This window comes from Anomaloglossus baeobatrachus, chromosome 4 (genome assembly GCF_048569485.1).
Source record: "Anomaloglossus baeobatrachus isolate aAnoBae1 chromosome 4, aAnoBae1.hap1, whole genome shotgun sequence".
In the NCBI taxonomy this organism is placed as follows: Eukaryota; Metazoa; Chordata; class Amphibia; order Anura; family Aromobatidae; genus Anomaloglossus; species Anomaloglossus baeobatrachus.
Genome location: NC_134356.1, coordinates 563,394,668 through 563,411,636, shown reverse-complemented (window position 1 = coordinate 563,411,636; position 16,969 = coordinate 563,394,668). Strand labels below are relative to the sequence as shown.

The window sequence follows — 16,969 nt, the reverse complement described above, 5'->3', positions numbered from 1 at the left end:
AATGTACTCTGATGCTCCCATTCGCTCAACACAGACTAAAAGCGTGTCTCTGTCCACCACTTTGGCTGGTATCTTATGTTTAATATATCTTTTTTATTATTATTAATTATTATTATTATTATTATTATTATTATTTTATTATATTAGTATCAAAACAAGGGTACAAAAAGTATAATTTTCAATCAACAGTTACAATTCTTATTGAGTAGGTTTAGAGCAATGAAACAATCAAACAATAATTTTCAACGCTTATGGCATCCTCTGTATATAAGGAATAAGGTTTCCAGATTCACGTTGGGATCCAGCTGGTGTTATAGTGATCACCGAAAACCTATGAGAACGTCACTTATTTTCCAAATACCCTCATATGAATTGTCTTTCTTAACCTGCAACATATATAATTACCCTATACTACCAAACTATAAGGAATGGTTTCAGGAACTCCCATTCCAGGATTTCCTTAAGATAGATAGAATACAAGAAAAAATTAAATAAAAAGAAATAACCAAAAGCAGGGAGGGAGAAGAAAGGGAAGAAAGAGAAAAGGAAGAAAGGGGGAAATATTACCATGATGTCACCCTGCCATCAACCTCGGTCGCATGGCCCACTCTCGTAGGCCCCTCCTATTCTAAGACGCCTTCAGTTAGCCAGGTCTGAAACTGTTGAGACTCTCTAAATTCAATCCAGGGGTATCAGGTAGTAAACAAAGTCTGAGTTGTATTTGAATCAGATGCCCTCAACTTCTCCAAACGACGTAGGGTATCTAGTGCTTCAACCCAATCTACTCTTTTCAACTCATATGATGTTCTCCAGTGTCTGGGAATAATCTGTCTCATTGAGATTATGAAGTAAGATAATAGGTCTTTACGTATTTTGGAGACCGATCCAGTAAACATGGAGAGTAATGCTATCTCTGGTGTGGTGATCAGTTCCAAGTGTGTAAGATGGTTATATAGGGAGAAAATTTCGTCCGAGAGTTTTCTAACCACTGTGCATGCCCACCAAACATGTAACATTGTCCCTGGTGATCCCCGACACCTCCAACACTTGTCTCCAACCTGTGGAAAGATCCTATGAAGTTTGTCTGGCGTTCTGTACCATCTAGATAAAATTTTATAATTTAGTTCCTGTATCCTACTGGAAACTGTTGTTTTGTGTGTTAAGGTGAATGTTTTGTACCAAATTTTTTCGGGAAAAACACGACCCAGTTCTCTATGCAACTTGTCCACCTATCCAGGCAAGCCCCCACCCCCACTCTGTAGTGACACTATTTTATATATTGTAGAAATAGCATGAGTTGATGTCTCCTGAACTATACCTAGCCTTTCAAAATGGGTCATTTCCTCATCAGATCTGGACCCCGGGGTCAAAGAGTCCACGTGGCTTCGGAGCTGGAGATTTAGAAACCAGTGCCCCGGTTCAGTCCTTCTGTCTCCTAATAAGGAGTTCAGTGTTCTACAGGCTGAGGAGGACACCACATGCCTGACACAGTTAATTCCCATTGTGTAAACAGAAATAAGACTGGGGTGGTGTTCGTGTAACCAACGAGGGAACTGAGGATTACCCACCAGAGGCGTCAGGGGTCCCGGACGTTTGGTCAAGCCGTATCTCCTATTGATAGTGCGCCATGTGTCAATTAGTAACAGGAGGAGTGGAGTCATTTCTATGTTCAATAAGTTTTCACCCGATGACAACCAAAAAATTCCCAGTGCACTTGCTGGAGCCAGAATCTGTTCCATTTCTACCCATAATTTATTCTCTTTATTTATGTAATAGGTCCAGGATACAATTTCCCACTGCCGCCGCATGGTAAGCCTTAAAGTCAGGTAGCCCCGTCCCTCCTTCCCACCTTGAACGTATTACTAGAGAATGTTTCAAACAAGTTTTAGTACCGTGCCAGATAAAATGTCATATCATCCTTCTTAGTTTAAGAAAGAAAGGCTCTCCCAGATTGCACGGGATGGTCTGGAATAAATATAGAACGCTGGGTAAAATATCAATTTTTATAGTGTTAATTCTACCAAACCAAGAGATTGGAAGACTGCCAATTTGTGAGGTCTTTCTGGATGGATTGCAAAAGGTCTGGAAAGTTTTTAGATCATATATGGTTTGGGGGGTCTGCTGGTAGTTTAATCCCTAGATATTTAATAAAACCGCTACTCCATTTAAATGGGAAGGAAGATTTAAGTGCTCTCTCTTCTTCAGAAGAGTGAAACCTTTAATATCTCCGTTTTCTGGAGGTTAACCTTGAAATTGGAAAATCTACCAAATTTCTCAAATTTCACCAGGACAGCCGGCCATCTTATCCTTGGTTGTGTAACGTAGAGCAGTAAATCGTCCGTAATCACAGCCATCTTATGGGAACTGGGACCCACTTGTATTCCACTGATTGAAGGGTTCCTCCTAATAGCATTAGCTAAAAACTTCATCACTATGATGTATAAGTATGTGGACAATGGGCACCCCTGTCTGGTGCCGTTTCTAATATCAAGTGGGCTGGACAGGCGGCCATTTATGCTCACCTGTGTTGTATGAGTTTGGTATAGCGCCATTATCCAATTTCTCAACCGAGGACGGATCCCTATTTCCTGGAGTGAGGCATCAAGGAAACCCCAACGAACCTTATCGAATGCTTTTTAAGCATCTACCATTATAAAGCAAGCAGGGATTTTTTGTTTTCTTGCCCAAGAGACCAAAGATATGGTTCTAATGGTGTTGTCCCATGCCTCCCTCCCAGGGACAAACTCCACCTGATCCTTGTGAATAAATTTTGGTTTGTGTGAGTGTAGGCGAAGTGCAATCATCTTGGAGTATAATTTAACATCGATGTTAATAAGCGACATGGATCTGTAGTTGGCGCATACTTAAGGGATCCCTCCCCGCCTCGGGAATAACCGCTATCTGGGCTTGGAGAGATTGTTTAGGAAAGCCACATGTTTTAGATATAGAATTATAAGCTTTCAGCATCAGAGATCCACACACCTCACCACATATTTTATAAAACAGAGGAGTGAAGCCATCTGGACCGGGGCTCTTCCCCACTTTAAGGTCGCTGATAACTTCTTTAACTTCCGATTCCGTAAAGTCAGCTTCCAACTCCTCTGCCTCCTCTACACCCAACCTCCCTGGATTATTTTCTCTAATGTAATCTCTTATGTCCTGGTCAAAATTTGCGGCATCTTGCAGATGTTGTGATGGTATGTTTATATAATGATGCATAATATTTCTTAAATTCATCTAGGATGCTTGATGTGGAATGGATCTGGGTCCCCGACTTTGTGTTAAGGGTAAGGATCGGAGGCTGTGTCTGTCTGGGATGCAGAGTCCGGGCAAGCAGTCTTCCACTTTTGTCTCCAAATTCAAAGAAATTTTTCCGAGCTCTGTCTCTGGAACACAAGGATTTTTGGTCCAAGATGGATATAATTTTGTGACACAAAGTACATACGGTATCTCCGCTTTAAGGACGTCATTCTGTGTGGTTTTTTTATTTGTTTCTTTCAAACAAAGTTGCAATAATAATTCCTTTTGCTCCATCAATCTTTCCCTCTTGGGTCGGGAACCATGGGAGATACAGATGCCTCTAATTGCACACTTCAGGGCTTCCCACTTTATTGGGTCAGGTGTCAGATCTATCGCGTGGTCAGCCCTGAAATTTGCAATTACTGAGTGAATCTCCTCTAAACATGCGTCGTTTTTCAGTAAGTTGTCATTAAGTCTCCAAGTATATTCCGATCCGCCTCTATCTATCGTTCCCATCTCTCCATATACTGGCGCATGGTCTGACCACAAAAAGGTATCAAGTGAACATTTTGGGGTGTTGTGTAGGAGATCATGAGAAACCAATAAATAGTCTATTCTTGTGTAGCTATTATGTGCTAATGAATGGAAACTATAGTCCTTAACTCCGGGGTGCAAGATCCTCCAAAGATCTACCAGTCTAAAGGTACTGTCACACATAACGAGATCGCTAGCGAGATCGCAGCTGAGTCACCGTTTTGGTGACGCAGTAGCGATCCCGTTAGCGATCTCGTTATGTGTGACACTTACCAGTGATCAGGCCCCTGCTGTGAGATCGTTAGTCGTTACAGAATGGTCCAGGCCATTTTCATCAAAGGCGATGTCCTGCTGGGCAGGAGACATCGCTGTGTTTGACACTGTGTGACAGGGTCACAGTGACTGCTGAGATCGTTATACAGGTCGCTACTGCAACCTGTATTGTTCCTGCATCGCTGGTAAGATCTGACTGTGTGACATCTCACCTGCGACCTCCCAGCGACTTACCTGCGATCCCTATCAGGTCACATCGTTTTCGGGATCGCTGGTAAGTCGTTGTGTGTGACTGGGCCTTAAGAGACGTATCGCAGAGTGGGGGACAGCTGACCTACCCGAAGAAGAGTCCACTGCTGGGTCCAGAATCATGTTGAAGTCTCCACCCAGGATGATACGGGAACCACCGGCGAATTCTGAGAGTTTCCCAAGTACCTCCATAGCATACACCACCTGTCCCTGGTTTGGAAAATAAACATTAGCAATGGTATAAGTACTGCCCAAAAAAGATAACTTAAGTAAGAGAGAGCGTCCATTCAAGCTGAAGCAAGAATCAACTACTTCAGGTTGAAAGGACCGATTGAAGGCCACCGAGACCCCACATGCCTTACGGCTCGGATGGGGCAATGGAACCATGTTGGATAGTTTTTTATTTTACAGCTGGGAACACCATCTGATCTGAAGTGTGTCTCTTGTAACATAACAATTTTAACATTCTGTTTATGAAAACGGTACAAGATCTGACTCCTTTTTCAGGCTTGTTTAAGCCCTTAGCGTTATACATGCAGAAGGTTATATGTGACACCAAGGTACAAAAGATATTAAGTGATGGGGTAAAGAAGAAAAAGAATGAAAGCAGAGGATGTGGATAAAGTAGGGGTTAATAAAGGAAAAGGAATGTTAACCTGCGGGTTAGTTCAAGAAAGATTCTCAACTAAATTGACTCTTGTCAAGAATAGCAAGAAGCTTTAACCCTAAGAGAGGTGGGAGAAGCCTCCAGCAACAGGTTGGAAACCCCCGCCCCCGGGACTAGTGCACAAACTATGAGGCATCCACAACACCTCCCATCTAGGCACTTTGCGGATGGAAAGGCCCGAAACACCCCAATTTGAAACTATGGAACACAGACTAATAAAACATCATTATGTAACAAAATAATTAATCAGGAAATATAGCATTTTGGAGATAAGAGCTCAAGTAATGATTGGAACTTAAATTCTGAGATATGAGCCCTCGATAAACAAAAGAAGACGAATGCATTAAGTATTATCTCTCTGGAGAGACGGCCAACAAGAGTAAGGACAACATCGGTGAGCAAAGTGCAGAAAAAATAAGGGAGTGACACCGATCCCCCCTCCTCAACTCCTTCAACTAAACTCGGCAACCACAAGTCACATCAGCGGTAACCAGACTGTGGGGATCTTCTGCCTCTCCTGGTCTGTACTTGATTCCACTGCTCTCTAGGTGGAAGAGGTGCCGGTGTTTTAGGTGTTTGCCAATCAGGTAAATTAATCATGGGCAGCTCAAAAGCCCCCAAGAAATTTGGGAGATCCCCCAGGTCCTTGAGAGTCGCCGTTTTCCCATTTTTACTTTTCTGACAGCTGAAAATCTGTATGGGATATCCTTTTCTCGTAGAGCGGAGAGCAGTGGTCTCCGGGCCCTGCACAGTTGCAAGGTTCTGCGTGCCAGATCTGGGAGAACCAGCAGGGAAGTCCCTTGGTAGGAGCCCGCCCCATTGTCCCTGCAGCTCTTGAGAATAGCTTCCTTCTCTTTATAGAAATTAATTCTACAGATTACATCTCTTGGGCATGCGGGATTGGATGGTTTAGGGCCCAGTGCCCTATGAATCCGGTCTATATCAATGTGCTGCTCCGGGTCTCTCTGGAGGAGATTGTTGAAGTATTTTTGAGCCCACTTCTCTAGTTGTGCTGGTTCCACTGATTCCTTCAGCCCCCTTATGCGAAGATTAAGGCGGTGGCGATTTTCTATGTCATCCAAATGGGTTAAAATGTCCTGCAATTGTAAGGAATGATCTGACAACACTTGGTGGTGTGTGTCTAATTGGGAGAATATTTGTTCTTGGGCCTCCTCTTTTTGTCATCCTCTGGCCCACTTGTTTAATTTCTGACTGCAGGTTGTACATATCCTGTTTGTGAAGCCTTTAGCTCTCCCAGCAGGGAATCCATCTCCCTCCTTGTTGGTATAGCTTTTATATGTTCTTTCCAGTCCCAAGGCTCATCCTCTCCCTGGGTTGCATTCAGGGGTGGGCTCGGATTCCCACCTTTTGCATCTCGCTGAGGTCGGGGCCCCCCTCCAGGACTCTGCTGTGCCATATTAATGTGTGACTGCTTGTGAATATGCTCTGCAGCAGCAGCACCCCTCCCCCCCCCCATCCTGCATTTGCTGCCTCTGAAGCCGTTGTGCTGGGATTTTGGCCTTCCCTGTCTGGGTTTTTTTGTGTAGCTTCGCTTGCCTGTATGCTGGTCTCCCTGTGGGTCTCAGTTTGCAGATTCTGGGGCTCGGTGGTCAGGGAAACATCTGCCCTACCAGCATTGGTGTCCAGATCCTGTGAGGACTCCTTGCCGTACTGCAGCCGCGTGTGTTTCCCAACCGCCGCCATCTTGATTAGGGGACTGCTGGTCTGCCGTTCCGTCTGAGAACTAAAATAGCAAGGAATTCCTGCTTCTTCCGCCTCTGCAGCTGCTGCCTCCGCCGTTCGCCCTCGCTTGCGTACCATCGCCTGCCTCCTGCTCCTGATTGTCGATCTCTGTGTCTCCGTGTGTCGCCAGGTAAGCGGGAGCTCTGTCTCCCTGCGTCTTATCGCGCCATCGGCTAGCTCCGCCCACCCTGGCTGGTATTTTAATTTTTTTTGTATGTTTTCGATAGACTGCTCTGATTTATACAGAAGTATTCAACAAATACAAAGAATATGTGTATATATAACGCCTAGCATACACTTAACACAATAGGAATCTATACGTGAAGGATGTCGATACAGAATCATCTATCAATCTATTTCATGAAGATTTCTTCAACAGGCAGAACGCACTTAAAGGACCCTAATTTTCAGAGCCGATCTACAGGAGTAATAAAATATGAACATTCCCACATACATCTAATCTGAGATTTTTATTATCTGTTTCTCAGAAGACTGAGTAGTAGCTAATATGGCTACTTTTAATACTTTTAACTAGGTTTTGTGCCTTTTCTAAACTCATGAGTGATTAGATCCTACCTAGCCCGTTTGTCATAGTACTGCAGTGGAGCATGACCACCTGATCCAAATGACTATTAAAAGGGCTTTTCAGGCTCAGGCTCATTCAGACGTCAGTGGATTTAACTCTGTTATCGGACTTCAATGCACGGACTGGCTGTCAGTCTCTCACTCCGAGCGTGACAGCCTCATATAAATGTATAAAGCTGTCACGCTCTGTTTAAGATTGCCGTGGCCAGACCATACTTTAGAGGCCCGTGGTCTGATGATTGGCATGAAAGTCTGAATAAGGCTTTATATTGATGACCTTTATCTAGGATAAGTAATCCATATCAATTGTTGGTTGTCCAGCACCTGGCATTCCCACCGTTCAGCAGTAAAAAGAACTCTACACTGTGAATAGAACTGTGCATTTTATTGATGTGACTAGGAGCTAAGGTGCAGTACCCTTAGTACACCCACTATGGAGTATATGGTGTTTGCCACTATTCACTGTTTACACCTGGCCACAACCAGCTGATTGGTGGGAGTGTCAGGTGTTGGTCCCCCGCTGATCCAATATTGATCACCTATACTGACCCATTTAACAGTTTTTCCCCCTTTGTGTTTTTTGCTTTTATAATGCAGATTTATAAGAGCTGACCAGCTGATCCGAACCACCACACAAACCAATGCCTGTACAGACCACAGTGGGCAGCATGTGGCATACCTCGAGCATGTTGTTGTAAGGGTCACCATATCCCATCCACGCAGAGGGGACCTGCAGATAAACCTAATTTCTCCATCAGGGACAAAATCCCAACTTCTGGCCCGCAGGTGAGTTTCTTCAACCAACAACCCCCCCCCCAAATGTCATATAGTTCAGTGAGTATTTATCACGTCAACTCTGAAACCAACCACTGGCCACAGTATGGTGACTATCACCAGCATTCAGTTGCATTGAGGGACAGAAATGGGTAAAGTTAGAGCCTGAGCTGAAATATGTGAAGAAAGTGTTGTTTTTTTGTTGTTGTGTTTTTTTTTTTGCTTTTTTTTAAATCAATGCTATACTAAAGCAATTGCCAAGAGTGTATATTAGTATGTGGGAATATCTGCATCCTCTGGCAATAAAGGTTAATTTTCATGTGACCTTGGCTTCAGATAGCAGATTAAAGGGGGCAGGGCTTTTGCTCAGAGGCAGGGCTTTGTTCCTGGTCTCCTATGGCGTATAGAGCAGTCGGGGAAGGGCTCCTTCTACAGCCAGCTCACTTATAGCCATAGACTGGTACTACTGGAGGTGTGTGATGTGAATGTGAATAAGGGGTTGTATTCTTCTAACATTTGTTCCTTATTGCACGAATCGTTTTCTAAGCTACTGCCTCGCTGGTATTACACTCCGGCAAGACTTAATAAAATTAATAATAAAATTTCCCCCCTTTGCTGGAGAGTATGTAAAAATAAAGGCACACTCATACACATATTCTGGGAATGCCCAAAAATACAAAACATTTGGACAGAAGCTACTAATTTGATAAATAAAATTACTCGTTCTAAAATTAAAGTTATACTGCAAATGGCTCTACTCTCATTGGACCTAGAATCCATTAACCCATGTCATACTCCAATTATTATACATATTCTCCTCATAATAAAAAATTCCATTGCAGCAAATTGGAATAGTGACAATATACTAAATATAATGGAAATTAACAACAAGCTGATATTACATCACAAATTTGAAAGGAAACATGCTATGTTTAATAATTCATTTGGCTCTTACCATAAAAGATGGGGAGTATGGTTAGACAATTTAATAGATACTAGATGATTATCGAATCCCAAATATATAGGTTGACTTCTACTCTGACAACCTTATAAATTTATAGATTTTCTCAAAGACGCTCTACTCCAAAGATACAAAAACCTCTGTTCCTCCCTACCCAACCCTGTCTTTCTTTCTCTTTTCTCCTTTCCTTCTTTCCTTAAGGCCCGTTTCACACGTCAGTGAAAAACACTGACGTTCTTCACTGACGTGTAAAACACGCACATGTCCCTCCGTGATTCACGGCACACGTGGGTTGTGCATGTGCAATCCATGATCCCGTGATTGCATATGGACATTACTCACCTGCCTTCACTGCTGCTGTCCATGGTGCTGATCTCCTCGGGTCTCCAGCGTCCGCCCACCGCTCTCAGCACCTACTTCCTGGTCGGCATTTCCTGCTCTCATGAACATTCATGAGCCAGGCAGGAGCTGCCGAGAGCGGAGCAGGCACAGCAAATCGCAGGCAAGGTAAGTTGAAAATTTTGAATATTTAATATGTCCGTGATTTTCTTGTACGTGTGTCACTGATCACACACGGATCACACCATAGTGTGGTCCGTGGGTCATCAGTGATGCCAGACAAAAACTGACATGTCTCCGTGCAGAATCACGGCCAAGGGTGCACACTGCACGGAGACACGTTCAGTGAAAAATCACTGATGTGTGAGCAGACCCATTGATTATAATGGGTCTGCGTATGTCAGTGATTCTGGTACGCATAAAAAAAAAGCACAAACGTACCAGAATCACTGACGTGTGAAAGGGGTCTAACCCTTATAATTTATTTTTTTTTCCCTCCTTCTTTACTAAAGGTTAATTCTCCCTTTTACTACTTACCCTTCCCACCTTTTTTCCTTGATCTTTCCCAGGTTTGCCCCAATAAAGTTGTTCTTTCCTAATTTATCCTCCTTAACCCCTCCTTCCTTACCCACTATATATACTAAATAGTTAATGTAAGTATACTTATTCATAACGTAGTCAAACAAATTTATTCATGAAATTAATTGTTTTATTTGTTCAAACTTAAAATGCAATAAAAATGATTGAGACTTAAGGGGTTGAGCTATTAGGAGTTTTATAATCTTTTTAACAGTAGGAAAAATACAAAACCTGAAGTAAAGCACATTGTCAATCATGACATTGGTCGTCCTGAGTGGAAATCCACAAATGTACTTCACTGTAGTTGTTGTGGTCTAATGGTTTTAAAATAGTTGTGCTGACCTTAATATGAATAAATCAAAATACTTGAAATGGGGAATCAGAAATTTCACCCTTGAAAAGCAAAATCGGCAGAAAATTGACCATTACAAAATACTGTTTTACGCTATGTGCACACAGTCTTTATTCTGTCTTTTCGGAGCAGAAACTCTGCAGTAACTACGTTTTCGAGGAGCTTTGAGATTGGCAGGAGGATTAGGAGATTTACCACTCGGTTTCTGCTCAAAAAAACTCAATAGTGTGCACATAGCCTTATATGACCATGGAAAAGCTCCAAATGGTGCAACTGTTCTGTGGACAAGAAACAGCCAAAAGTTACATAACTGATTAGCCACCATGGTCTTTTAATTGCTTATGTAGTTTTGACACATTCCATAAGGAATTGACATTTGGTTTTTTTTTTTTTTTTTTTTATTAAAATATAAAATAAAACTCCATGTATGAACAACTGCCTTTTTCCCAATAAAATAAATTCAAAGCTTTTTATAAGGTTAATTGAAGCAGCATTTGATGTAGATTTAGGGGCAGAATCGACTTTAAAGTCAATGCTCAGTGTTTCGTTGTCTGAGCATTGACTTTGATGCGCAGCCTGGCCACAGGTCCCCCAACCTGAACAAAATAGGTCCGCCCCTCAATTTGGACAAGAAACCCACTAAAATAAAAGGACGGCACCTCTCTACCGCATCAGTTAGGTTACAGAGCACAGAGAGGAATACCAGAAAAAGTTAGTTAATCCAGCACCAAAATACACACCCGTATTTGCGGAAGACCGCGCGTTAGCAGAGGAAAAAACGGCTGGGAAGCAGTGGCGCTGTCGTGGCTCTGGAAAACACCATTACCCGTAAGTAACTTAGAGTTTTCCTGTCTCCACGACAGCGCCACCAGAGAGATTTGGATGAAACACCACTAGGGAGGGACCACCGCCTGTAGAACCCTTCTACCGAAAGTCAGATCCAATGTGGCTGAAAGATCTAGTCCGTAGTGCCTAAAAAGGTGATCGGAGAAGACCAGGTGGCTACTCTGCAATGTGATCCAGAGGCACGTATGCACGATCTGCCCAGGAGGCCGACACAGACCTTATAGAGCAGGGATTCTCAACTCCAGTCCTCGGGACCCACCAACAGATCATGTTTTCAGGTTTCCCCTCAATATTAGACAGGGAATAATTCCACAACCTGTGCAACATTAAGGAAAACCTGAAAACATGATCTGCTGGTGGGTCTTGAGGACTGGAGTTGAGAAACACTGTTGTAGAGTGTGCAGTAATTCCCTGAGGTACTGGACTACCCGGACCAACATATGCCTCCGTAATAGCCTCTTTGACCAATCTGGCAATAGACCCCGTTGAGGCAAACTGGCCTTCCTTGGCCCCTGAAACAAACAAAAGGAGCCTGACTATGTTTCCATGGCTCCTAACAGCTGAAACTTCTCCCTGGGTTCTGAGGAAGGGACAGAAAGAGGGAAGGAAGATTATCTGTGGAAGGTTCCTGCCACTTTAAGGAAAAAGGCCAGTTCGGTACGCCGAAGAACCTTATCATCCGTAATCTGGGTAAATGGAGGGCTAACTGAGAGGGCCGGAAGGTCACTAATCCTACGGGCTGAGGTCAGCGCAATCAGAAGAGCCACCTTGAGTGTGAGGGAACAAATGGAGGAGTGGGTAATGAATTCAAGGGGGGCCCCGTAATTGCAATCAACACCAAAGTAAGATCCCAAGCTGGGAACTAACAGGAACCCCAAGGCCCGCCTTTGACAGGAAGAGTGAACCAAATAATCCATCTATCCCTTGCCAATTTGGAAGTGTACAGGGCCTCTAAGGCTGACCCTTGTACTGTCAAGATGCTGACCAACAACCCCACTCCAACCACCCATAAGAAACTCCAGAATGGTACTGACAGGACTGTCCCCTACCAGAAAAACATCCTCCACAGCCTGGCGTAATCCTAGTGGAGAAGGACTTCCTACTAAGCAGGAGAGTGGAACTAGGTTTGAAGAAGAAAAAAAAACCACTGTCTAACAATCACCTTGCAAACTCGAGGCGTCAGATGGAACATGGAAACCCGGGGTTGGAACAGATTGCCCTGAAAGGAAAGAACCGGCCCTCTGGCAGGAACTAGGCGTCTGCTACTGTCAGGCTCCTGAGCTAAGAGAACTGATGCGGTAGAGAGGTGCTGATCTGATTTTTGGCGTATATGAGGGAGACAAAATCAGGTGAGAAGGCCCTTAGCAGGTCTGCGCAGTGCCATCTATCCTAAGACCATGAAAGACAGATGTGGGAATCCGGCCTTACACTTAGAAATGTTGCTGAGCAGGGACCGAGCTGCTTACATTGACATCTGTGCCATAGGATCACAGATGTATGCTATGTATTACTGAGCACCAGACTTTACTAAGGACAGTCTATACGCAGCCACATTGTGTGCAGTACTTAGGGGCTAAACATCTTGAATAAGCAGCTGTTTTGTCTTATAGGACGTTTGATTACTCAAATGAAGGCTTCAAGAACTGGGAGTTCATGACTGTTCATTGCTGGGGTGAAAAAGCTGAAGGGGAATGGATGCTGGAAATTCACGACATTCCATCTCAACTGCGTAATCCTGAGACCCAGGGTAATGGTCATATTCATATGGGAAATGGACTGACTAAATACAAGCTCTAAATTAAAATATAATAAATGTGATTTTACGTAAAACTGGTTCTCGCCCCTCCGCAGTGATATGTTCAATGCTGGCAGAGAGAACCGGTCCTATTTTGGATTAGCAAGAATTTCTATGATACAATTCAGTTTTTAGTCACTCATGAAAGAAATATGCAGTATATCACAAAAGTGAGCGCACCCCTGATATTTTTCTAAATATTTTATTATATTTTTACATGGGACACCACTGAAGATCCTACACTTTGATACAATGTACAGTAGTCAGTGTACAGCTTGTATAACGGTGTAAATTTGGTGTCCTCTAACTCACACAGCCATTAATGTCTAAACCACTGGCAACAAAAGTGAGTACACCCCTAAGTGAAAATGGCCAAATTGTGCCTAAAGTGTCAATGTTTTGTGTGGCTGCCATTATTTTCAAGCACTGCCTTACCTTTCTTGGGCATGGAGGTCACCAGAGCTTCACAGGAGCAACTGGAATCCTCTTCCATCCTCCATGATATCACTGAGCTGGTGGATGTTAGAGACCTTGTGCTCCTTCACCTTCCATTTGAGGAGTTCCACAGATGCTCAATAGGGTTTAGGTCTGGAGATACGCTTGGCCAGTACAGCACTTTTACGCTCAGTTTCTATAGCAAGGCAGCGGTCATCTTGGAGATGTGTTTAGGGTCGTTATCTGGGTACGGTTCCACTTGCGTTTTGCATGGACGAGTGCAATCTGATAAAACATCAGACTGTACTTGCACAACTATGGGGCAGTGTCCATCTGTGATTGATTTCTTATGCCATATCGGCCTGAGAAATAAATCACAGCATGCTGCGTTTGGCAGTGATTCTCAGCTCACGCTCCCCCATACAAGTCTATGGGAGCATGTAAAACATCACACTGCATTCGCATGTCATCCGATTGCAGTGATATATATGCAGAGACAGGCAGGGGAGGAGATGTGGAGAATGTGCTCCCTCCCTCTTCTCCACACCGGATCATAGTGGCATGACCCTTGGCTCACGCTCGCAGCAGCAGGTCAATAACATATCGCTTCCCATGTTCTCGTATCGGAAGCTATGTGCAAGTGGAACAGTACCCTCATGTTGGAATACTGCCCTGCGGCCCAGTTTCTGAAGGGAAAGGATCATGTTCTGCTTCAGTATGTCACAGTACATGTTGGCGTTCATGGTTTCCTCAATGAACTGTAGCTCTCCAAAGCCCACAGCACTCATGCAGCCCCAAACCATGATACTTTCACCACTATACCTGACTGTAGGCAAGACACTCTTGCTTCATACTATCTGAGCCAAATAAGTTTATCTTGGTCTCATCAGACCTCAGGACATGGTTCCAGTAACCCATGTTCATACTCTGTCTTCAGCAGACTGTCTCCGGGCTTTCTTTTAAATCTTCTTTAGAAGAGGCTTCTTTCTGGCACTATAGCCATACAGACCAATTTGGTGCAGAGTGTGGTGTATGGTCTGAGCACTGACAGGCTGACCCACCCCTGTGACCTCTGCAGCAATGCTGGCAGAACACGTAAGTCTATTTTGAAACCGCATTATATCTGATGCTGAGCACATGCAATCAACTTCTTTGGTTGACCATGGTGAGGCCTGTTATGAGTGGAACCTGTTTTGTTAAACCCCTGTATGGTCTTGGCCACCGTACTGCAGCTCAGTTTCAGGGTGCTGGTAATCTTCTTATAGCCTCGGCCATCATTATGTAGAGTAATAAATTCTTTTTTTTTTTTTTGATCCTCAGAGAATTCTTTGCCATGAGGAGCCATGTAGAACTTCCAGTGACCAGTATGAGAGCGTGTGAGAGTGATAACACCAAATGTAACACAGCCGATCCGCATTCACACATGAGACCTTGTAACAGTAATGAGTAACATCACACCTGGGTGTGAAAATGGCTGATGGGGCACAATTTGGCCTCTTTCATTTAGGGGTGTACTCACTTTTGTTGCCAGCCACTTAGACATTAAAGGCTGTGTGGAGATATTTACAGGACATACCAAATTTACACAGTTATACAAGCCGTACACTGACTACTTTACATTGTATCAAAGTGTCATATGTTCAGTGTTGTCCCATAAAAATATATAATATATTTACAAATAAGTGAGAGGAGTAATTATGTTTGTAATATACTGAATATACACGTAAAGAGCGGTATATGTGATTATGTAGTTTAAATGTAAGGTTGTATTATAAAGGGAACCCCAGAACATATGCCTTGTTAATGTGTATGGAGTCCATTGTTTCCTATTTGGGACTGCATTGTGGAACTGAAGATTTTGAAACTTTCATTCTAGCAAAATCTGACACAACTGGCTATATTTCTGGGATGCTGGGAGTTTTGGTTTACTGTCTAATACTCGCATATGCATTCCGAATAGTGTGTGCAATGCAAGTCAATGGGGAGAACACGCAATGTAACGAGAATCCCAAATGCTGTACTATTCGCTACTCGCACGGATAGTGCAGCATGCGGTTACTCATTACATTGCGAGTGTTCCCCATTGACTTGCATTGCATACACTATTCAGAATGCATACGTGAGTATTAGACAATACTCGTTACAAGTATCGCGAATCTGAGTATTTCGAAACTCTCTCATCATTATCCAGCTGGGAACAACGGTCACATGACTACAAGTATGGAATATGAATACTGCCAGACAGAATCCGACTAGACTTTTTCCTGCCCTGCGTAATACACTTGCATTGAGTGCGCCAGAGAAAGTCTAGACAATTTCTGGCTGGGAGTATTGCATACTTGCGGCCACTTGACCGCCATTCAGTGTTCTGGCACTAGAGAATCCTCACAGCGCAGTGTGTTCAATGTGAGGATTCACAAGTCTGCAGTTTCATGGAGTGAGACAGTGACTGCAGACTTGTAGATTTAGACCGAACAACTCCTTTAAGGCCCCATACACATTGGAAAAAAGTCAGAACTTTTCATTAATTTCAGCTGTATCAGCCAATCAGCTAATGACACCCGATTGACTGTTGGTGGACATAAGGATCAGGTGGTTGGAATTCAATTTCCTATCCTTTTGTTCAGCAGAGAGGGAGACAAATGTGACATCAGCTTTCTTATGGAGATCACAGGAAAAGCTTGGCCAAGCGGAGTGTTCTTGTCTATGCAGGAGTCAGGGGAGAGAGTCATCAGCCAAATTATATTTAAGCCAACACTTATATAATACATATGGCCAATGTAAAAGAAAATGTGTTTTGCTCATAGCAACAAATCACAGAGAGGCTTTAATTCCATATTTTGTGCTTCACAAATATAAAGTGTACTATTATTGGTTGCTATGTACAATTGTCAATTTTCCTTTTACACAATTTTTACGAAGCTGCCACAATATTCGGTCTCCTGGCTGAGACAATAGACTGCTCTAATTAGTGAGGATGTCGGTGTCCTACTGACCCAATCTGCGCCCAAGATGGTGACCTGCAAATATACTGAGTAACTGGCACATTGTAGTCCATTGGGGCACATTGTTGAGAAGACTGGAAATGCCATTCTGCCAACCTTCACTCGTTTCTTCTTTACCGTTGACCATAAAGATGACAAAATGTCTCTCATGATTGAAGATCTTCATATTCTGTAGAGTCATTCCTCCCTTACCATTAATTTGCTTAGCAAGGAGGATCCCAGCTTGACATCAGCTAAGTAAAGAAAATCAGGGGCCCCGAGAGGATGTTGACCACAAGATGTACTCTCGGGTGGGTGAGGAGCAGCAGCCAACTTACATAAGAAATGGCCGACCAGCCCACGTTCTGAACCCAGATCCAACAGCGATAAGTTGAACATCTGTCAGTGTGCGAGGAATGGGCCGGGAAGGGGGAGAACATGAGGCTATAATGAGCATTAGTCATGGTGCTTATTCATATTAAGTGTTTTCTCTCTCTGAAAACAAAACATTTGTCAAAAACACACATGAACTTCTCAGCTTAACTGTTTAAATGCATCTGGGTTATATAAGGTTCTGGGCATCTTTTTTTTTATTTTTTCCAAATATCAGTTT

At 43.3% G+C, this 16,969-nt stretch overlaps 1 protein-coding gene across 1 annotated transcript in view; it reads left to right on the top strand.

Moving 5' to 3' along the window:
- The window catches only part of PCSK6 (proprotein convertase subtilisin/kexin type 6), a 390,964-nt gene that overhangs the window by 290,689 nt on the left and 83,306 nt on the right, over window positions 1-16,969 (top strand). The window contains exons 12-13 of the mRNA XM_075346016.1: window positions 7,889-8,077; window positions 12,753-12,889. Coding sequence (XP_075202131.1) covers window positions 7,889-8,077; window positions 12,753-12,889 — 326 coding nt within the window. The remainder of the gene's footprint in view (window positions 1-7,888; window positions 8,078-12,752; window positions 12,890-16,969) is intronic.